The 23227-nt window shown below is 43.8% G+C and overlaps 1 protein-coding gene across 3 annotated transcripts in view; it reads left to right on the top strand.

Moving 5' to 3' along the window:
* Window positions 1-23227, top strand: part of LOC129811587 (TOG array regulator of axonemal microtubules protein 1-like) — a 39511-nt gene that overhangs the window by 5419 nt on the left and 10865 nt on the right. The window contains exons 2-17 of one of the 3 annotated variants that reach the window (XM_055863017.1): window positions 3989-4055; window positions 8963-9088; window positions 9173-9415; window positions 9510-9811; window positions 10161-10390; window positions 10605-10705; window positions 10805-10975; window positions 15598-15648; window positions 16067-16236; window positions 16389-16566; window positions 16738-16959; window positions 17499-17622; window positions 21866-21971; window positions 22259-22494; window positions 22661-22819; window positions 22935-23061. In XM_055863017.1, the coding sequence (XP_055718992.1) occupies window positions 3989-4055; window positions 8963-9088; window positions 9173-9415; window positions 9510-9811; window positions 10161-10390; window positions 10605-10705; window positions 10805-10975; window positions 15598-15648; window positions 16067-16236; window positions 16389-16566; window positions 16738-16959; window positions 17499-17622; window positions 21866-21971; window positions 22259-22494; window positions 22661-22819; window positions 22935-23061 (2613 nt within the window). Of the gene's footprint in view, window positions 1-3988; window positions 4056-8962; window positions 9089-9172; window positions 9416-9509; window positions 9812-10160; window positions 10391-10604; window positions 10706-10804; window positions 10976-15597; window positions 15664-16066; window positions 16237-16388; window positions 16567-16737; window positions 16960-17498; window positions 17623-21865; window positions 21972-22258; window positions 22495-22660; window positions 22820-22934; window positions 23062-23227 lie in introns of all 3 variants that reach the window. The other 2 variants (XM_055863016.1, XM_055863019.1) reach the window with 2 other exon arrangements.

Genomic DNA, 23227 nt, shown 5'->3' with positions numbered 1-23227 from the left:
GTATATGGCAATTACTATTTGTATATGGGCCTACTGCAGCTCTGATTGGTTAATGACGCACGGGTCTGTGTAGAGTACGAGCCTGAGTATTGACTGTCAATGCAATAGAATCCTACTCCAATGCGCTTTGCCTACAGGAAAATCTCTTGCACAGTTTTGCATACTAAGTCTTGCATAGTTTGTTTTGTTTCGGTGTGTTACATTGAAAGTGGCTAATATTGCGTTGATTCAAGCACATTTCCTGCAGTAGAGTGAAACATTGATAGTGTTGACTGAAGTGGAAATCTCTGGAAAGTTGAGTGAAGTTCAACCTTGTGCTTCTCTGCGCGGGCTGAAATTTCTTTTGCATGGCAGTTTGAGAGGGAGCTGCACACCAGCGCAGCTTACAGGGCACATTGATTGTGGGTGAAACGAAATGCTTGTGTTGCTAGCTCCAACAGTGCAGTAATATCTAACAATACACACATCTAAAAAAAGTTGAATGGAATTAAGAAATATATACAGTGGGGAGAATAAGTATTTGATACACTGCCGATTTTGCAGGTTTTCCTACTTACAAAGCATGTAGAGGTCTGTCATTTTATCATAGGTACCCTTCAACTGTGAGACGGAATCTAAAACATAAATCCAGAAAATCACATTGTATGATTTGTAAGTAAATAATTTGCATTTTATTGCATGACATAAGTATTTGATCACCTACCAACCAATAAGAATTCCGGCTCTCACAGACCTGTTAGTTTTTCTTTAAGAAGCCCTCCTGTTCTCCACTCATTACCTGTATTAACTGCACCTGTTTGAACTTGTTACCTGTATAAAAGACACCTGTCCACACACTCAATCAAACAGACCCCAACCTCTCCACAATGGCCAAGACCAGAGAGCTGTGTAAGGACATCAGGGATAAAATTGTAGACCTGCACAAGGCTGGGATGGGCTACAGGACAATAGGCAATCAGCTTGGTGAGAAGGCAACAACTGTTGGCGCAATTATTAGAAAATGGAAGAAGTTCAAGATGACGGTCAATCACCCTCGGTCTGGGGCTCCATGCAAGATCTCACCTCGTGGGGCATCAATGATCATGAGGAAGGTGAGGGATCAGCCCAGAACTACACGGCAGGACCTGGTCAATGACCTGAAGAGAGCTGGGACCACAGTCTCAAAGAAAACCATTAGTAACACACTACGCTGTCATGGATTAAAATCCTGCAGCGCACGCAAGGTCCCCCTGCTCAAGCCAGCGCATGTCCAGGCCCGTTTGCCAATGACCATCTGGATGATCCAGAGGAGGAATGGGAGAAGGTCATGTGGTCTGATGAGACAAAAATAGAGCTTTTTGGTCTAAACTCCACTCGCCGTGTTTGGAGGAAGAAGAAGGATGAGTACAACCCCAAGAACACCATCCCAACCGTGAAGCATGGAGTTGGAAACATCATTCTTTGTGGATGCTTTTCTGCAAAGGGGACAGGACGACTGCACCGTATTGAGGGGAGGATGGATGGGGCCATGTATCGCGAGATCTTGGCCAACAACCTCCTTCCCTCAGTAAGAGCATTGAAGATGGGTCGTGGCTGGATCTTCCAGCATGACAACGACCCGAAACACACAGCCAGGGCAACTAAGGAGTGGCTCCGTAAGAAGCATCTCAAGGTCCTGGAGTGGCCTAGCCAGTCTCCAGACCTGAACCCAATAGAAAATCTTTGGAGGGAGCTGAAAGTCCGTATTGCCCAGCGACAGCCCCGAAACCTGAAGCATCTGGAGAAGGTCTGTATGGAGGAGTGGTCCAAAATCCCTGCTGCAGTGTGCGCAAACCTGGTCAAGAACTACAGGAAACGTATGATCTCTGTAATTGCAAACAAAGGTTTCTGTACCAAATATTAAGTTCTGCTTTTCTGATGTATCAAATACTTATGTCATGCAATAAAATGCAAATGAATGACTTAAAAATCATACAATGTGATTTTCTGGACAGCTGTGCCACTTTTGTTTTAGATTCCGTCTCTCACAGTTGAAGTGTACCTATGATAAAAAATTACAGACCTCTACATGCATTGTAAGTAGGAAATCCTGCAAATTCGGCAGTGTATCAAATACTTGTTCTCCCCACTGTATATAGTTTTTTTTAACTAGGTAAGTCAGTCAATAACAAATTCTCATTTACAATGACGGCCTACACCGGCCAAACCAGTACGACGCTGGGCCAAATGTGCACTGCCCTATGGGACTCCCAATCACAACCGATTGTGATACAACCTGGATTTGAACCAGGGAGTCTGTAGTGATGCCTCTAGCACTGAGATGCAGTGCCTTAGACCACTGTGCCACTCATGAGCCCGAAATATTAGGATGAGTAATGTCGGAGTCCGTTGTATAAAATATATGTGTGTGTGAGTGATGGGATGTATAGACATGGATAGAATGTGTAGTATATCTGAAGAATACGTAGGATAATAATATAGGTCTACTGTATGTCGATAGAGGGTGTGGATACATATCTATTGCATGATCCACATTAGACAGAAAAGGTGAGACTACAGATTTGACTGCTTGGGGGAGACAAGTACCTAATATTACAGGGCACCTGTTCCTCGATGAGTGATAATCCAAAGAGCTTTATCTATGTAGCTGGGGGGGAACCCCAGGCTACAATGGGTTTACTCCAAGATCCTCTCATCAGGGAAGTCAATTTGCTAATCTGCTCGTTTCACTGTGTCAGTGTCAGACAGTGGCATAGGTTCGTAGTGGGGAAACACTGGCCATCTTCCCTGTTTCGCATAATAGAGAGTAGCCTACTTAGACTACTGAACTGTAGTTGCAAAGATGCAACAAAAGTATAGGCAATGCGCTCAAATGAAGATCTGCGGGGGAGAAATCCCAGCACTGTCACAGAGACTGGTGGGGATAACAGATTAAAGGTCTGGTTTCACCCCCCACACGACGCTGACTGTAGACTAGGTGGGAGGGGCTGGCTGGCATATTTTATTAATCTCTTCATTCACGTGACTATGTCATGTGGATTGCAGAAACAATCGCTGATGTCTGTCTCAGCGGTCTTGATGTTGTAATGAAACGTGAACTTGAAGTTAAAAAACAACTCGATTGAATGATGTTTTTAAACTTATTAATTTCTATGATTTTGAAAGTGAAACCCCTCTCACAGATGATCTCCTTCCCTTGGAGCAGTTTGCCACCAAAATGTCTTGGAAAGAATACACTGCAACAAGTTTCAGTGAGCATTCAGGTACTATCAAAGGCAAAGCATTGTAATTTGCAAGAATGACCTTCATTGATCACAATAGTTGAAAACTAGAGCTACTTGTTCAGAGGCATTTTGTTTGCTCTGTGCCCCAAAGTAATTTTGGAGCCTTCCAGTGAAACCTTATGTTCACAGTAGTCCCAATCTCCCAGCAACATCTTTGCCACACAACACACTTGTATTCAGAGAGGGTTTGAAACTTAATTCGCAATGCATGTGAAGATCATAGGGCCCGATGCAAATGTGGAACATCAACCACTTACGTCCCTGATGTTGATTAAGATCCCAGTGGGTTTGTCTGAAGGCAACGTGAGTTGCTTTTAACCAGATAGCCGTGAGATGGATCTCAACACCCTGTCTGAGGGAAACTTTGGTGTTTGAGGTGAAAACTGCTCATCACTCTCCTTACCTCAGAGATCTATTTTACTGTGAGGCTTACAAATGTGCCATGGCAACACCTTTAAACGTTTAATAAGAGTGGTACATGTCATTGGCGTAGGCAGACGCCAATTTGAGCTTGTTTCTATACACTGACAGTCCCAGAGCACACAGTTACTTTGAGCAAAACATTGCTTTGTTGAGACCAATGGATGAAATTACAGTTGATCCATGGTAGGCTCTCTATGTTTTCAAATAATCGTTTATGTTTGACATGTGAACTTGACCCAGTATTGTAGCTCTCAGTGATGGATAATTGTCACCATTGTTACCCCTTGATTTTATCTCCTCAGGTCATCAGTGAAGACTGCCTGTCCCATTCCCGGAAGCTGAGTCCGGAGACATATGTCCCCAGTTTTGGTAAGTGCCCACTTCTGTCTCTTGCATGCATCAAGAGCTACCGCACAAGCTGACGAGATGCAGTTCAGTTGCTGTCAGTGCCGAAGTTAGCCAGGCTATAGATTAAACCAGTTTTGAATAGCATTATCACACAGAGTCAATGGATCCACACCATTGCACGCCATTCAGAGCACTGACATGACTGAGTAGAAAGAAGAGTGCCATGCAGGTCTCGCGCAACAAGGATTAAACAAATTCATAGCCGTTGGTTATTGCTGTACATTCTAGAGAAATAATGCCCACTAGAACGCCTTTTAAGCCAATCAGAAACTAGTATTTAACAATGCCATGGTGTAATTGCCTATATTTTGCTGCCATTGTTGGGAAGACATTGAGTACACAAGACAAGTACCAAGCAAGGCCAGTATGGACATTAGCATGCTTCACCCTTGAAATCCTTACCACTGTTCTGCTCTCCATCTTGAACCGGTGTAAAAATGTCTACAAGAATGCATCGGTAGATGGAGAGTTGTGTAATGTATTGTGACAATATATGGAGGTGTCCTTGAAGTGAGGGGGTGGTGCTTTCTCTAAACATGGTTGATGTGGGAGTCAGTCAGTCACTCCTCTTCATGTTCCTGCTGTTTAGCGCCAATGCCGTTCGTAGGCATTCAATAAATAGACACTTAATATGAGGCATGGAGGCTGGCATTGAGAATGAGTTGTTGAGAATGCAATAAGTTAGTACTAAACCTTGATCTGGTTCTCACTATGAAAACAGTGTGATCAAATACATTAATTTTGTGTTCTCTGTTGACAAAGGAGATTATATGAGGTATTGATTTTTAGGTAGGAAGGCCAGTAATGACTAAAGTTGATGAAAGCAATAGTTAGCTTCAGTGATTTATCAGAGTTCCTCCACTTTGCAGTCACAGTTGGTTTGTGATCACGGCTACCACCCTGTCAGAGGCTTCCTTCCCATTGCAGTCAACTAGCCCACGGTTGAATTGGCTCACTCTGAAAAGACCCAGTCAGACAGCCAGAGTGGTCAGGAGAAAAGCTCTCAAAGGAAGGAAAGGACCAGACTAGGTGGGGAAGCCAATAGAGAGTATACAGCAGATACTGTGTCATAAACGTGGTATCATCTCAAGCGGGAATGCTAGCGATAGTACTTAGGTATTCAATTGCCAGGGTATTTTTGTGCAACTTGACCTCTCGTCAAGATACCTTACAGTGAAGCAGCCTAGTAGTGACAGGAGGATATGATGCATGCCACACTCCTGATGTGGTTTGTATGGTTGGTTGGTTGATTTGGACATAATAAGTATTGTTCTGTTATAGGACTTAGAAACTAGTACCTCGACTACTTTTAGTACCTTCTGGTATACTAGAGCTGGGCGATATGCCCTAAAAATCATCTCAATTATTATTTTTTTGCTTATGGGCGAATCACGATATACAGTACCAGCCAAAAGTTTGGACACCTACTCATTCAAGGGTTTTTCTTTATTTGTACTATTTTCTACATTGTAGAATAATAGTGCATACATCAAAACTATGAAATAACACATGGAATCAAGTAGTAACCAAAAAAAAGTGTTAAATCAAAATATATTTATATTTGAGATTCTTTAAAGTAGCCACCCTTTGCCTTGATGACAGCTTTGCACACTCCATTTGAACAGCATGCTAGTCTGTCCACTTTGTTCAGATGTTGAAATCAAGTAAACTTACTTATTTCTCAGAATGAGAACGAATTGCCAAGTCCTTATACACTGAGTGTACAAAACATTATGAACTCCTGCTTTTTCAGTGACAGACTGACCAGGTGAATCCAGGTGAAAGCTAGGATCCCTTATTGTTGTCACTTGTTAAATCCATTCCAATTAGTGTAGATGAAGGGGAGGGGACAGGTTAAAGAAGAATTTTTAAGCTTTGAGGCATTTGAGACATGGATTGTGTATGTTAACCCTAACCCTTAGCAAGACTGCTGTGTTTTTCATGGTCAACAGTTTCCCGTATGTATCAAGAATGGTCCACCTCTCAAAGGACATCCAGCCAACTTGGCACAAATGTGGGAAGCATTGGGTCAACATGGGCCAGCATCCCTGCGCAACTCAATATTAGGAAGGTGTTCTTAATGCTTTGTACACTCAGTGTATAATTGTTTTATGCTTATTGCACATTTATAAACAGACTAGACAGCTAGTATAACAGTCTGGCTAAAATGCTGGCTTAATTCTGCACGTGACAAACTGAGCATTCATTTTCCAGAATCAATGTTCACTGATACTCCTGTTTTAGTAGCGTCTACTCTGCACACACTTTGAGGAGTTGATACATAAAAAGGGTATCGTTGGAAAGGTTAACTACTCTTCTATTACAGTAAAATAATGTCTCAATGTCTGTTGGTGTCCAAATTACCGATTCTGTTGGAACAAACCTCAAATGCAATTAGTGTGCAAATCTGTCATCAAGGCAAAGGGTTGGTACTTTGAAGAATCTCAAATATAAAATATATTTTGATTTGTTTACACATGTTTGGTTACTACATGATTTCATATGTGTTATTTCATAAACTCAGCGAAAAAAGAAACATCCCTTTTTCAGGACCCTGTCTTTCAAAGATAATTCGTAAAAATCGTAATAACTTCACAGATCTTCATTGTAAAGGGAAACACTGTTTCCCATGCTTGTTCAATGAACCATAAACAATTAATGAACATGCACCTGTGGAACGGTCGTTAAGACACTAACAGCTTACAGACAGTAGGCAATTAAGGTCACAGTTATGAAAACTTAGGACACTAAAGAGGCCTTTCTACTGACTGAAAAACACCAAGAGAAAGATGCCCAGGGTCCCTGCTCATCTGCGTGAATGTGCCTTAGGCTTGCTGCAAGGGGGCATGAGGACTGCAGATGTGGCCAGGGCAATAAATTGCAATGTTTGTACTGTGAGACGCCTAAGACAGCGCTACAGGGAGACAGGACGGACAGCTGATCGTCCTCGCAATGGCAGACCACGTGTAACAACACCTGCACAGGATAGGTACATCCGAACATCACACCTGCAGGACAGGTACAGGATGGCAACAACAACTGCCCGAGTTACACCAGGAACGCACAATCCCTCCATCAGTGCTCAGACTGTCTGCAATAGGCTGAGAGAGGCTGGACTGAGGGCTTGTAGGCCTGTTGTAAGGCAGGTCCTCACCAGACATCACCGGCAACAACATCACCTATGGGAACAAACCTACCGTTGCTGGACCAGACAGGACTGGCAAAAAGTGCTCTTCACTGACGAGACGCGGTTTTGTCTCACCAGGGGTGATGGTTGGATTCGCGTTTATCGTTGAAGGAATGAGCGTTACACCGAGGCCTGTACTCTAGAGCGGGATCGATTTGGAGGTGAAGGGTCCGTCATGGTCTGGGGCGGTGTGTCACAGCATCAACGGACTGAGCTTGTTGTCATTGCAAGCAATCTCAACACTGCGTTACAGGGAAGACATCCTCCTCCCTCATGTGGTACCCTTCCTGCATGCTCATCCTGACATGACCCTCCAGCATGACAATGCCACCAGCCATACTGCTCGTTCTGTGCGTGATTTCCTGCAAGACATGAATGTCAATGTTCTGCCATGGCTAGCGAAGAGCCCGGATCTCAATCCCATTGTGCACATCTGGGACCTGTTGGATCGGAGGGTAGGGCCATTCCCCCCAGAAATGTCCGGGAACTTGCAGGTGCCTTGGTGGAAGAGTGGAAGAGTGGGGTAACATCTCACAGCAAGAACTAGCAAATATGGTGCAGTCCATGAGGAGATGCGCTGCAGTACTTAATGCAGCTGGTGGCCACACCAGATACTGACTGTTACTTTTGATTTGGACCCCCCCTTTGTTCAGGGACACATTATTCAATTTCTGTTAGTCACATGTCTGTGGAACTTGTTCAGTTTATGTCTCAGTTGTTGAATCTTGTTATGTTCATACAAATATTTACACATGTTGAGTTTGCTGAAAAAACGCAGTTGACAGTGAGAGGACGTTTCTTTTTTTGCTGAGTTTAGTGTTGATGTCTTCACTATTGTTCTACAATGTAGAAAATAGTAAAAAATAAAGAAAAACCCTGGAATGAGTAGGTGTGTCCAAACTTTTGACTGGTACTGTATTGCCCATCCGTACTGTATACCTATGTAATCTAACACAATGCTGAATGTAGTAATCTAAGTGAACACTATTGAATCAGGTGCATTGGGAATTTGAAATTAGTCCAAAATATTGTACAAGACTTTGCTAAAGTAGCCTACAAATAATGTAAAATGATAATACAATATTTCTGCTGTATGTTTTTTTGCTAGTAAAGCATGCCGTGGAATACAAAAGTAGAACTTGTGTGAGTTAGTTATAATTGTTTCGGGGTCAGGAGTGTTTGTGACCCTCTATGTAGCCACTGTTTACAAGATTAGCCTGTGCTTGCAGGCTTGACTGGACTTGGATATTTTTAAAGCAGGCTACAGAACATGCCAACAACTTTTACTGCACAGTATAAACAAACAGTGTCCGAACAAATGTCCCCCATCGCTGCTCTTTCATAAAATCTGTTTTCAAACATTACTGAACGAATGGGTTTGTCAATGGATGTTTTAACTAAGCTTTGGCTTAGCCAAAGGTATTAAACCTAGACAGAATAATTTATCAAGTGAAACAAACTAGGATCAGATTACATTCCCCATGCTAGGAACTGGGCTCACAAGCCAGCCTGACCCCAGCTTTAGCTTGGCCTCAATGAAGAGGACTCTATTGACCATATCACTTTGAAACTTAACATGAGTTGCTGAAGCAACCAGCAACCAGTCATCATATTGTATTGATAGACAATATATGATAGTTATGAGGTACAATAGAGTAATAGCTTATTTGTTGTCCTCTAGGTTCTGCAGAGCCGCATAAAACCCTGTCCTCTAGGAGGGAATCCCTGGGACGCTTGAGAAGGAGTGGGAGCCTTGACTTAGACCCTGACATCTTTAAATCTACCAAGTTCTCTGACGCAGAGGGAGGTGAGGAAGTCTTTACTCTCCTCAGTCTGTGCCTTCTACAGAACAGTTTCATTGAAAGGTAACTGAAGGATCTTTGTGTTGCAGTGGTACACAAGGCCCGTCTCCTCTCTGGGACCTCCGGCTTTGAGCACACCTTAGCCAACCCCTCGGCCCAGGGCACCTTCCTACTGCCCTCCTACCCTCTGGCTACACTCCCCGGGGGCCTGCTGACCCCAACACTGTCCCACCGCTGCGCTGACTCCTCACTGTCAATGTCCAACACTTGGCCCAACAAGAGAGAGAGCAGCCCCCAAAGACGAGACCCCAGCCCCTGGAAAGACATATCAAGTATGGGTCTGGTGTTTACTGCATGTTGGGTAGATCTTGATAGTCATGTAATTTATTTGAGGCATGTTTTTGAGTGCTTTCTTTGTCCCCACAGGTGACTTCTCATCCAGCAGGTGTTCTCCACGGCCTCACCGTGCTTCTCTGGTGAGCTCCTCATCTGCCTCGTCTTTCCGACAGGCTCTGAGCAGGACGCGGACCGGGCTGCCTATCTCCCCATCCCCAGGCCTTCTCCTGCCAGAGCGAGGCTTGTCTCTGAATGGCCAGTGGTCTAGTCCTCTAGCTCCATCTCCATCCAGCCTGCAGGACCACCTGTCTGAGAGGGACCTTCACCTAGACCTAGATCACCTCAGCCTGCAGGACCAAGACCAGGAAGAGGACCCCTTGGACCGGCAGGAGGTCAGGATCAATGTTTTACACACAAGGCTCTGCTTAGTGAAGTCTCCAGATGGATTTAGCTAGGACACTGTCTTAAAGCTACCATCTTGCCATCGGGGTTTTACTCATATCTGTACTCAGAATAACTCAGTGCAGGAATATGGAATGTGGATAATGTTTCCCCTTCATTACTGCAGTGGGTCATATTTGGGACTAAGTATTCTTGATGTAATGTTAGTGCTGGGGGAATTGTACTTGACATCTAAATTGCCATGGATATAACACCCATGCATAAAATATTATCTGTATGCACAACACCCTCTTGCCTTGCTCTCAGGTTACTGATGAGCTAATGTGTTGTTGTTTTTAGATGTTGAACTCCCTGCGCTCTCTGCGCTGCAGCGCAGCTAAGAAGAAGGCCAAGGTGAGTCTGAGTGGCTCAGACCCTGACCCAGATAGCCCAGACTCAGCCATGAAACTGGAGCTGGCTCTGGACTCCCCCTCTCACAACTCCCCCACCGTCACCAGCCCAGCTAGCGAGAGCGGCCTCTCCAGCCTCTACTCACCCCCAAACACCCCCCTCAGTGGCACCAAAACCAGGTACATTCCACAAGAGTCTTAGACCTAAGTAGACAACCAGTAGACAAAGTTGAAACATTTGGTTCAACTAAGTTGAACCAAATGAGATCCTGTTTCAAGAATTATCGTGGGCAAAGGGGCCATGCTATGATGGTCACACTTTCAAGTACACACACCCGAGGTATGATGGATCTGATATCCCTCCTGATGACTCACCTCTGACCTCTTTCAAAAGCCCTGGGAATTCTGCCTCCTCTTCAACAAAGCCTCACATTGCTAGAGTGCCTTCTGCTAAACTGAGATCTTCCGTCTCCATGGACTTCAGTGCCCTTCAAGGTACAGTGAGGATTCAGCATGTAAAAGGATCTCTCTTATTACTGGCTGAGTCGTTGTTTCTATTTAGCTCTAATGGTGTTTCTGTGTTTTCTCCACCAGGCTTTCCAGTCAGAGATAAAATCATACCTGAAGTGAGTGTGGTTGGTCAAAGAGTCACCTACTTGAACGGACCAATGGAAACTGAGGAAGAGGACAGGACTACAGAATACTCTCCACCCCCAAGTAGACTAGCCTGCCGGGAGCCAATCAGAGCCCTGAGGCCTGCCAAAGGTCAGTCACTGCAAGGAGGTCTGCTCCATTGAGGCATATCGCTGTCTAAAAACAGTGTATTTTCATTATGTTTGCATTATGTTGTTTGTCCAGTACTACACGGAACAAAAATATAAACAGAACATGTAAAGTGTTGATCCCATGTTTCATGAGCTGAAATAAAAGATCCCAGAAAGTTTCCATATGCACAAAAAGCTTATTTTGCTAACATTTTGTGCATACATTTGTTTACATCCCTGTTAGTGAGCATTTCTCCTTTGCCAAGATAATCCATCAACCTGACAGGTGTGGCATATCAAGAAGCTGATTAAACAGCATGATCATTACACAGGTGCACCTTGTGCTGGGGGAAATAAAAGGCCACTCTAAAATGTGCAGTTTTGTCACACAACACAATGCCATAGACGTCGCAAGTTTTGAGAGAGCGTGCGATTAACATGCAGACTGCAGGAATGTCCACCAGAGCTGTTGCCAGAGAAAGTAATGTTATTTTCTCTACCACAAGCCACCTCCAATGTCGTTTTAGAGAATTCTGCAGTACGTCCAACCAGCCTCCCAACTGCAGACCACATGTAACCACGCCAGCGCTGGACCTCCACATCTGGCTTCTTCACCTGCGGGATCGTCTGAGACCAGCCACCCGGACAGCTGATGAAACTGTGGGTTTGCACAACTGAAGAATTTCTGCACAAACTGTCAGTAACCGTCTCAGGGACGCTCATCTGCGTGCTCACCGTCCTCACCAGGGTCTTGACCTGACTGCAGTTTCCGGTTGTACCCAACTTCAGTGGGAAAATCACGCCGGAGAAGTGTTCTTCAGAGATGAATCCCAGTTTCATCTGTACCAGTCAGATGGCAGACAGCATGTATGGCGTCGTGTGAGCGAGCGGTTTGTTGATGTCAACGTTGTGAACAGAGTGCCCCATGGTGGCGGAGGGGTTATGGTATAGGCAAGCATAAGCTACGGACAATGAACACAACTGCATTTTATTGATGGCAATTTGAATGCACAGAGATACTGTGACGAGATCCAGAGGCCCATTGTCGTGCCATTCATCCGCTGCCATCACCTCATGTTTCAGCATGATAATGCATGGCCCCATGGCGCAGGATCTGTACACAATTCCTGGAAGCTGAAAATGTCCCAGTTCTTCCATGGCCTGCATACTCACCAGATATGTCACCTATTAAGCATGTTTGGGATGCTCTGGATTGACGTGTGCGACAGCGTGTTCCAGTTCCCGCCAATATCAACTTCGCACAGCCAGTGAAGAGGAGTGGGACAACATTCCTAGGGTTGCAAAAGGTCGGAAACTTTCCGGTAAATTTCAGGAATTTTCCATGGGAAGTTAAGCCCTGGAATTTGGGGAATTTTGCTTAAATTCATCAAAAAGGTTAGCTATTGTATATTGTAAAGTGGCTGTTCCACTGGATGTCATTAGGTGAATGCACCAATTTGTAAGTCGCTCTGGATAAGAGCGTCTGCTAAATGACTTAAATGTAAATGTAAATGTAGCTTAAAACAGTGAACCTTTTTGTGGGATACACATAAGGCAATTCTAGGTCTTGTGGCATATTTTGGTTAAACTATCCCCAATTCAATGGAATTGCAACCCTCTGCATGCACAGTGCATTCACAGTGCATTCACGCATGCACATGTACAGCTGATTCTCAAGATCTTGCACACTAATGAGATGCTATTGAGCCCACACTACTACACTGTCTGAGCCAAGGACTACATGTTTTCTCGTAAGTTTTGATTACAATACTGGGTGGGGTGAATATATTATATGACATAAATTATTTGTTGTTAACTAGTAAATAGTAGCCTACAGCAAAGTGTGTTTAAATCATTTCTAACTTGTTAACAATTTCTGCTAGTTAGTTTTTGCTACCTACCATGTGGGTTTTAGCTTGCTTGAGCCTGCTAACTGCGGAGTGTTAATTCACTGTTTCCGTACATGTTTCACTATAAAACATTTATCTTACAAAGGAGTTGTTTAATCTAACTGGTTAACTATTTATCTGTACATAGAATTGTTTTTGTTTTTTTTGTAAAAAAAAAATTCTCATCTTTAGAGGAAAATGCCACGGGCACTATCTGATGTGTGGAGACATTTCACTGCAGCTAATGTAGAATAAAAATCTGTGTACATTTGCAGATACTGTGCCAAATCATATGTGAAGAATGCAACAAAGATGCAGAATCATCTGGCCAAGTGCATAAAGTTCCCTCAGTGCTCACAACAAGCAACCTCTGACAAAAGTCCCTCTACTTCTATTCGAGGTGGAAAATTATGAATTAGACAACTTATCGATAGCAACAGCTCATGGTCCTCCTGGAATCAGAAGTTTTTTTGACTCAATGGAGTAACGTAATCAGAGAAATGCTGATAAATGTCTTGCTCGAGCTGTGTATGCAACTGGTTCACCTCTGATGCTCACAGGCAATATGTATTGGAAGAGATTTCTGAATGTTCTTCCCCCAGCATACACACCTCCAACCAGACATGATTTATCTACTCATTTGCTGGATGCAGAGTTCAAGTGAAGGTCAAGAAAATCATAGAGAAAGCAGACTGTATTACAATCATCTCTGATGGGTGGTCGAATGTTCGTGGGAAAGGAATAATTAACTACATCATCTTCACCCCTCAACCAGTATTCTACAAGAGCACAGACACAAGGGACAACAGACACACCGGTCTCTACAATGCAGATGAGCTGAAGGCAGTCATCAATGACCTTGGACCACAGAAGGTATTTGCACTGGTGACAGACAATGCTGCGAGCATGAAGGCTGCTTGGTCTCAAGTGGAGGAGTCATACCCTCACATCACACCCATTGGCTGTGCTGCTCATGCACTGAATCTGTTCCTCAAGGACATCATGGCACTGAAAACAATGGATACACTTTACAAGAGAGGCAAGGAAATGGTTAGGTATGTGAAGGGTCATCAAGTTATAGCAGCAATCTACCTCACCAAGCAAAGTGAGAAGAATGAGCACCGCATTGAAGCTTCACCCGTTTGGGTGGTGTTGTCATCATGTTTGACAGTCTCCTGGAGGGGAAGGAGTCTCTCCAAGAAATGGCCATATCACAGTCTGCCGATATGGCCTGCCCCATCAAGAGGATCCTCTTGGATTATGTATTTTGGGAGAGAGTGGTAAGCAGCCTGAAACTCCTGAAACCTATAGCAGTAGCCATTTCACGGATTGAGGGAGACAATGCCATCCTGTCTGGTGTTCAGACTCTGCTTGCAGATACAAGAGAAGAAATCCATACTGCCCTGCCCACTTCATTGCTGCTTCAAGAAGAGGAAACTGCAGTTCTGAAATACATCAAAAAGCGTGAAGACTTCTGGCTGACGCACATGCACGTCGCAGCGTACATGTTGGACCCCAAGTATGCTGGAAAGAGCATCCTGTCTGGTGCAGAGATCAACAAGGCCTATGTTGTCATCAGTACCATGTCTCGCCACCTTGGCCTGGATGAGAGAAGGGTTCTTGGTAGTTTGGCGAAGTACACTTCCAAGCAAGGGCTTTGGGATGGAGATGCAATATGGCAGTCGTGCCAACATATCTCATCAGCCACCTGTTGGAAATGGACTTTGTGGATCTGAGGCTCTTTCCCCTGTTGCCTCCATCATCCTCCAAATCCCACCAACTTCAGCCGCCTCAGAGCGCAACTGATCCTTGTTTGGAAACACACACCAAAGCACGCAACAGGCTGACCAATACAAGAGTTGAAAAATTGGTGGCCACCCGGGCAAATTTGAGGCTTTTTGAGCCTGACAACGAGCCATCCTCAACAAGGTTGGAAAGTGACAGTGAAGATGAGGCCTCAGAGTCTGATGTTCAAGAGGTGGACATTGAGTAGGTCCTGGGAGAAGACATGGAAGCCTGAGAGGAAGACAACCAAAGCTTTAGTTTCTAGACTATGTATGTTGAAAATGTTTTTGGGAGATGTGATGGATCATTGTGGATCATTCAATATTCCCTTTATTTTGTTGTTCAGTGAAATCATCCAATGTGAAGTGTCAACTCATTTAATTAAAGTTAAAAAAAATTAATTTCTACTGGAAGGATTTAGTCATTTGCAATTATGTCTACTTATGATAAGGTAAAATGTTTGTTTCTGTTTCCATATGATATGGTACATCTATCCAATGCAAAAAACATCTACATTTAAATGGTATTAATATTAATTTGCACATATTTCCGTTAATTCCCATATATTCCCGTTAATTCCCACGGAAGGTTTCCACCTCTGAATATTCCCCAAAATGTGCAACCCTAAACATTCCACAGGCCACAATCAACAGCCTGATCAACTCTATGCGAAGGAGATGTGTCGTGCTGCATAAGGCAAATGGTGGTCACATCAGATACTGACTTGTTTTCTGATCCACGCCCCTACATTCTTTTTAATGATCTGTGACCAACCAATGCACATCTGTATTCCCAATCATGTGAAATCCATAAATTAGGGGCTACTGAATGTATCTCAACTGACTAATTTCCTTATATGAACTGTAACTCAGTAAAACATTTGAAATTGTTGCATGTTGCGTTTATATTTTTGTTCAGTATATGTGTTTCTCCATTCTCTGTTCCTCAGGTTCCCAGAGCTACAGCAACAGGAACTCACCAGCCACTGACATGCCTGAAGGTGTGGTTGGCAGAGGTCGGGCCACATCCGTCTTATTTACGACTCTGTGCCATTGTTCAGATATCCAATATTGTGTTCTGAGGTTGTGATGTTCTGGCTCAGGGCTGTGTTTAACAACAGATCGCCAAGTCTCACAGTACACAAGGCCCTGCCTGGGGCCACACAGTATCAGGGCCAAGTTTAAAGAATTGTTTGGAATAACTCTTGTAGTTGGCAATATACTTATTGTTGGCAGATAAACAGATGCTAAGACATGCAGAGGACAGAGCATGCCATATTTTGGAAGTCATCACTGCTTACAGTATTTTCTAGCTATGTGAATACACGGTGCTGCTTAAAGTTTCAGCTTTGCTGAATAATGGTGTCAATGAAAATTAGCTTAAGTACTCTTGAATTTTCCTCACCTCCCCCTCTGCAGGAGTGTTTGGCTCTGTGGTTTTGTCCAGCCGTCCAGGCGTTGCCATGTTGATGGACCAGGGCGACTGTATGACCAGGCTGCCCAGTGACCCCCCAGCTGGCATCTATGGCCATGCAGTCCCCGGCAACCATCTGGACCCCGAAGACATCCCAGCCTCAGAGGTGGCCAGGGTGAGCAGGTCCACCATACTGTACATACGCCACCAACAACCTCTTTGATACTACATTTCACATCAGGCTTTGCAGCTTGAAAAAAATGGCCCTCTACCACTGCTATCAGTCTATGAAATGTGCGTAACTGGGAGTTGTGTGTTTGTGTGCAGGATAAGGAGAAGGTGAGAATGACACGGTTTGCTCGGGACAAGATGCGGCAGCACCGATTGGAGCAGCAGGAGGGCCAGCCTGCCCTGGGGGATCGCCAGAGAGCTGACAGGATGCGTCTGCGCCTCAGACAGGTGCAAAATGACGTGGCTACAGAGGATACAGCAGCCATTTCCAACGGTGAAATATTTCTTCCTTTACCCTAGCACAAGATTTCACTTCATGCACTAGAATCTAAATAAACTGTTTTTGTTATGTTGCAATAATTTGGGTAATTTTACTCTGACAGTAGTACGTCTTCCTGCGTGGGCTTGTGGCTCATCTCTAAAATGTTTTTTCTTCCCCTAACAGACTTTCATTTTAATGGTAACATGGTGACGTCCACCAAGGCTGACTCTCTCCAAGACGAGTCTCCCACCAGCCCCCAGGGATCCCAGAGCCCTATTAAATGTTTCAGTCCCCCCCACCAGCCCAGCCCCCCCACGGTCCCTGCCAACCCCAGGAGCACCCTGCCCCGCCTGAGGAGGGCTCCCAGTCTCAGCAGGACACGGCTGTCTCTCTCACACAGCTCAGGTCAGTGTAACAGTCTGGCAGTCATCATGTAATATCTTTGCAGTTATAGGGTTATAGCAGCTAAAGCGCTACACTGTTTTTCATTATAGCGTTCAATACAGAACTGTTTGTTCTGTGATTTCTCTCATTAATTTGAGCAAAATTTGATGTTTTTTTAACATGGTGAATAGATTGAGCAAAATGTGATGATTTTTTAACATGGTGAATAGATTAATAAGTCAACACATCATATCTCACTCAGGCATTTAGGTATAGCCTGACTCTAAAGTGTTTTAGTGCACTACTAATTAGCCCCTCAGAGCTCCCAACAGTAGCAGAGCTTAGCAACGGTAAATGAGATGTAGATAATGGAGTGCAATGCTTTGTTTTCACACATTCTATTAATACATCTCCTCCCACGCGCGCTGCTTCATTTAGCCAATGACTGATACAACTGTAATGTAACAATAGAGGTGTAATGTAATACTCTGCTGTGTGTTGTTGTGGCCATAGAGATACATTATTATAGTGTTGTATTTAATGATATGGTTGTCCTCCAGATGAGATGTCCCCAGGCATTCCCAGCCAGAAGAGAGACCTGACAGAGCAGCCTGAACTACGGCCCTTCTCCAAACCTGAGCTAGCACTGACACAGAGCTTCAAACTCCTCAACTCAGACGACTGGTGAGCTTTATTCTTCATTTGGATCCCTATTAGCTGATGCTTTATCAACTGCTAATCTTCCTGGAGTCCAACTGAACCCCACCTCCCGCATTTAAAGTAACTGTCCAGTGTTTCCGGATGTCTATGAAATATGTCAAATAATTTTTCTTCACAAAAATTGTAATTAAGGGTGTTTAAAAAACAGCTTTTCTGTGTTGGAATGGTGTAGGCATATACTAACTACTAAATACACTACGTGACCAAAAGTATATGGACACCTGCTCATTGAACATCTCATTCCAAAATCATGGGCGTTAATATGGAGTTGGTCCCCCCTTTGCTGCTATAACAGCCTCCACTCTTCTGGAAGGCTTTCCACTAGATGTTGGAACATTGCTGCGGGGACTTGCTTCCATTCAGCCACAAGAGCATTACTGAGGTTGGGCAATGATGTTGGGCGATTAGACCTGGCTCGTAGTCGGCGGTCCAATTCATCCCAAAGGTGTTCGATGGGGTTGAGGTCAGGGCTCTGTGCAGACCAGTCAAGTACTTTCACACTGATCTCAACAAACCATTTCTATATGGACCTCGCTTTGTGCATGGGGCATTGTCATGCTGAAACAGGAAAGGGACTTCCCCAAACTGTTGCCAGAAAGTTGGAAGCACAGAATCGTCTAGTATGTCATTGTATGGTGTAGCGTTAAGATTTCCCTTCACTGGGACTAAAGGGCCTAGCCCAAACCATGAAAAACAGGCCCATGCCGTTATTCATCCTCCAACAAACTTTACAGTTGGCACTATGCATTGGGGCATCCGCCAAACCCAGAATCGTCCGTTAGACTGCCATATGGTGAAGCGTGATTCATCACTCCAGAGAATGTGTTTCCTCTACTCCAGTCCAGTCCAATGGCGGCGAGCTTTACACTAGAGGTCTACCGATTTAATCGGAATGGCCGATTTAATTAGGGCTGATTTCAAGATTTCAGAACAATCGGAAATCGTTCATTTTGGATGCCGATTTATTTTTTTATTTTTTTACACATTTATTTAACTAGGCAAGTTAGTTAAGAACACATTCTTATTTTCAATGACGGCCTAGGAACGGTGGGTTAACGACAGATTTTTACCTTGTCAGCTCAGGGATTCAATCTTGTAACCTTACGGTTAACTAGGCAAACGCTCTAACCACCTGCCTCACGAGGAGCCCGCCTGTTACGCAAAAGCAGTATGAAGCCAAGGTAAGTTGCTAGCTAGCATTAAACTTATCTTATAAAAAACAATCAGTCAATCAATCATAATCACTAGTTATAACTACACATGGTTGATGATATTACTAGTTTATCTAGCGTGTCCTGCGTTGCATATAATCGATGCAGTGCGCATTCACGGAAAAGGACTGTCGTTGCTCCAACGTGTACCTAACCATAAACATCAATGCCTTTCTTAAAATCAATACACAGAAGTATATATTTTTAAACCTCCATATTTATCTAAAAGAAATCCAGGTTAGCAGGCAATATTAACCAGGTGAAATTGTGTCACTTCTCTTGCGTTCATTGGACGCAGAGTCAGGGTATTTGCAACAATTTGGGCCGCCTGGCTCATTACGAACTAATTTGCCTGAATTTTACGTAATTATGACATAACATTGAAGGTTGTGCAATGTAACAGGAATATTTAGACTGATGGATTCCACCCGTTAGATAAAATACGGAACGGTCCCATATTTCACTGAAAGATAAATGTTAAAATAAATGTTTTGTTTTCGAGATGATAGTTTCCGGATTCGACCATATTAATGACCTAAGGCTCGTATTTCTGTGTGTTATTATGTTATAATTAAGTCTATGATTTGATAGAGCAGTCTGACTGAGCGATGGTGGGCACCAGCAGGCTCGTAAGCATTCATTCAAACAGCACTTTTGTGCGTTTTGCCAGCAGCTCTGCTGTTTATGAATTCAAGCCTATCAACTCCCGAGATTAGGCTGGTGTAACTGATGTGAACTGGCTAGCTAGTTAGCGGGGTGCGCGCTAATAGCGTTTCAAACGTCACTCGCTCTGAGACTTGGAGTAGTTGTTCCCCTTGCTCTGCATGTGTAATGCTGCTTCGAGGGTGGCTGTTGTCGATGTGTTCCTGGTTCGAGCCCAGGTAGGAGCGAGGAGAGGGATGGAAGCTGTACTGTTACACTGGCAATACTAAAGTGCCTATAAGAACATCCAATAGTCAAAGGTATATGAAATACAAATCGTATAGAGATAAATAGTCCTATAATTCCTATAATAACTACAACCTAAAACTTCTTACCTGGGAATATTTAAGACTCATGTTAAAAGGAACCACCAGCTTTCATATGTTCTCATGTTCTGAGCAAGGAACTTAAACGTTAGCTTTTTTACATGGCACATATTGCACTTTTACTTTCTTCTCCAACACTTTGTTTTTGCATTATTTAAACCAAATTGAACATGTTTCATTATTTATTTGAGGCTACATTGATTTTTATGATGTATTATATTAAGTTAAAATAAGTGTTCATTCAGTATTGTTGTAATTGTCATTATTACAAATACATTTTAAAAATCGGCCGATTAATCGGTATTGGCTTTTTTGGTCCTCCGATGATCGGTATCGGCGTTGAAAAATCATAATCGGTCGACCTCTACTTTACACCCCTTTTGCCAACGCTTGGCAATTGCGCGTTGGTGATCTTAGTCTTGTTTGTGGCTGCTCGGCCATGGAAACCCATTTCATGAAGCTCCCGACGAACAATTATTGTGCTGACGTTGCTTCTAGAGGCGTTTGAAACTTGTTAATAACTGTTGTAACCGAGGTCATACAATTTTTACTCGCCACACGCTTCAGCACTCGGTGGTCCCATTCTGTAAACTTGTGTGGCCTACCACTTCGCTGCTGAGCCGTTGTTGCTCCTAGACGTTTCCACTTCACAATAACAGCACTTACAGTTGACCGGGGCAGCTCTAGCAGGGCAGAAATTTGACGAACTGACTTGTTGGAAAGGTGGCATCCTATGACGGTGCCATGTTGAAAGTCACTGTGCTCTTCAGTAAGGCCATTATACTGTAAATGTTTGTTTTTGGAGATTGCATGGCTGTGTGCTCGATTTTATACACCTGTCAGCAACGGGTGTGGCTGAAATAGCCGGATCCACTAATTTGAAGGGGTGTCCACATACTTTTCTATATAGTGTATATAGGGATTTCTGCGCATTTTTTTAATTTACATTTTTTATGAAACCTTTATTTAACTAGACAAGTCAGTTAAGAACAAATTCTTATTTACAATGACGGCCTACCCTGGCCAAAACCGGACGACACTGGGCCAATTGTGCGCCGCCCTATGGGACTCCCAATCAAGGCCGGATATGATACAGCCTGGATTTGAACAAGGGAATGTAGTGACGCCTCTTGTAAGAGATACAGTGCCTTAGACCTCTGTGCCACTCGGGAGGATCCCAAGGACCCTGCAGGATCCGCTACCGCTTCCTCATCCTTTCAGCTGCTGCTCAGTGCTCCGCTGCTGCTTATACACGAAAGACAGTTTGAACACACATAGTTCTTTGTTGTAACAGTAATCTATTGCAAACATAAGCACAACATAACATGCAGTGTAGCGATTTCATGTTCTTTTTTCAGGTGAGTTAGCCTATATGCACTATTTAGGCAAGCTATATGTATGCAGCATATCAAACAGGCAAGACACAGACAGGCAGTCAACATCGATTTAATGTGCAAACATTGGCTATTGGGAGGCAGACAGGCAGTCAATGTCGTAATGTTCTTTATTCAGCAACTCTGGCCATATGGCAGCATAACTATAAAGATTGCGTCATCACACAAAACGCTGATAGATTTGCCCCAATGCAATGTGTAGACTGCGTCTTGCTTGTGCTACAGTAATATCTGTTACAGCAGACAGAAGTTTGTAGCCTTCATAATATATTTTTTAAATGTTCGTTCAAATCGCTGCAGTTTGAGTTTGAGTTTTTAAGTGTTTTCTCTCCAAATTATGCTTTTGCCAGAAATACGAGTGTAGGACGAGTCAATATTATTTGGGTATGAGTTAACATAATATTAACTTTTCACTGGACTTTTCATTTTTTCACTGGACAGTTACTTTAACCAGATGCTATACTTCAACATTGTCTAGTCAGACCCTATGTCAAAAGTCAATGTATGACTGTTCTATGCATATAAGCAATGGATTGGATTTACAAAATTTATATTTCTCTATTTTTGATTGAAGGGAGAAGAAGATTGAGGGCCTGACCTTTCTCCGTGGGCTGACGCAGTACCATTCAGACATACTGCTTAACAGGCTGCATGACGTCTGTCTCGCACTCATCCAAGAGGTACGACCACGACTCCTCATTCTTTTAGTCTTCTATAAATGTTCATGTGAAACGGCAGTCCATTGTCCTGGGGACCTTCATCCAATCCCCTTCTAATCATAATCTCAGCCTCAATCAATTCAATACAGGGTGGTCCTTGTAGACTTTAGCCCTCAATGATTGATTTTCTTATGTCCTGATGAGGACATTTGACCATTCATTTGACCATCCTTACTCAGATGTCTGATTTATAATTTTTTTATCTAACTGATTTAATGATATCATCATCTGAGTGTATTGCTCCTCAGGTGAGGAACCTTCGTTCGGGTGTGTCCCGTGTTGCGGTTGGGGCAATGGGTGAGCTGTACACTGCGCTGCAGAAGGGCATGGACCAGGAGCTGGAGGGCACTTCCAAGGCTCTGCTGCAGAAAGCTGGGGAGTCCAACGCCTTCATCAGACAGGATGTGGATGCAGCGTTGGACAGCATGGTGCAACACTGCACCCCGACACGCAGCCTGAACGCTCTGCTCACCAGCGGCCTCGGGTCAGACACACTCATTGTCACAAGATAGCACTTTTAGCAGTTCTTTACCTGAATTAGGACTACATGCTTTGCGTGTAGATATTACATTTTTATCATGCTTGTATCTTATCATTAAAATAGGCCATTAGGCACTGACCACATCCCTGATATTGTCTCTTGTGAACAGTCACCTGAACTCTGTGGTGAGGAAGTGCGCGGGTCATCACATGGCCAACCTGATGGAGAACATTGGTGCTGCCCGCCTGCTGTCTGGAGGGAAAGACCTCACCGACCGAATACTACCTGCCGTCACCAAGCTAGCACAAGACTCCTCCCAGGAAGCTAGGTAGGGAGGGAATTCTGTTCAATACCAATGACTGTCTGTTTTAATAGTAGCAGGTGTGTCTGTTATCAATAGAGTGAGTGACATTGTTTGACTCTGAGGCTGTTCTGCTCCTCAGGTACCAGGGGCGCCGCATGCTGTTATTTCTGTCACTGCACAGTGATTTCGATAAGATGTTGGAGAAATATATCCCTGCCAAAGACCTGGCTCCCATCAGAGACACTGTCGCCACACTGAACACTAAGGTACAGAACACTGTCTAACTGAGAAGGTGTGTGGGACTGTTATGAGTCATTCCTGTCTATTTTAGTCTCCCCTTGCTGGGGACTTGCGTTTTGAGACAAGACACTGTTACTGTAAGAAAGCAGCAGTTTAGACAGGAAAGGCCACGTTCATTTAACCATTTATTAG

The sequence above is a fragment of the Salvelinus fontinalis genome, chromosome 15 (assembly GCF_029448725.1).
Source record: "Salvelinus fontinalis isolate EN_2023a chromosome 15, ASM2944872v1, whole genome shotgun sequence".
Classification (NCBI taxonomy): domain Eukaryota; kingdom Metazoa; phylum Chordata; class Actinopteri; order Salmoniformes; family Salmonidae; genus Salvelinus; species Salvelinus fontinalis.
Note: the sequence above shows the minus strand (reverse complement) of the source record. Positions and strands in the feature narration are given on the sequence as shown.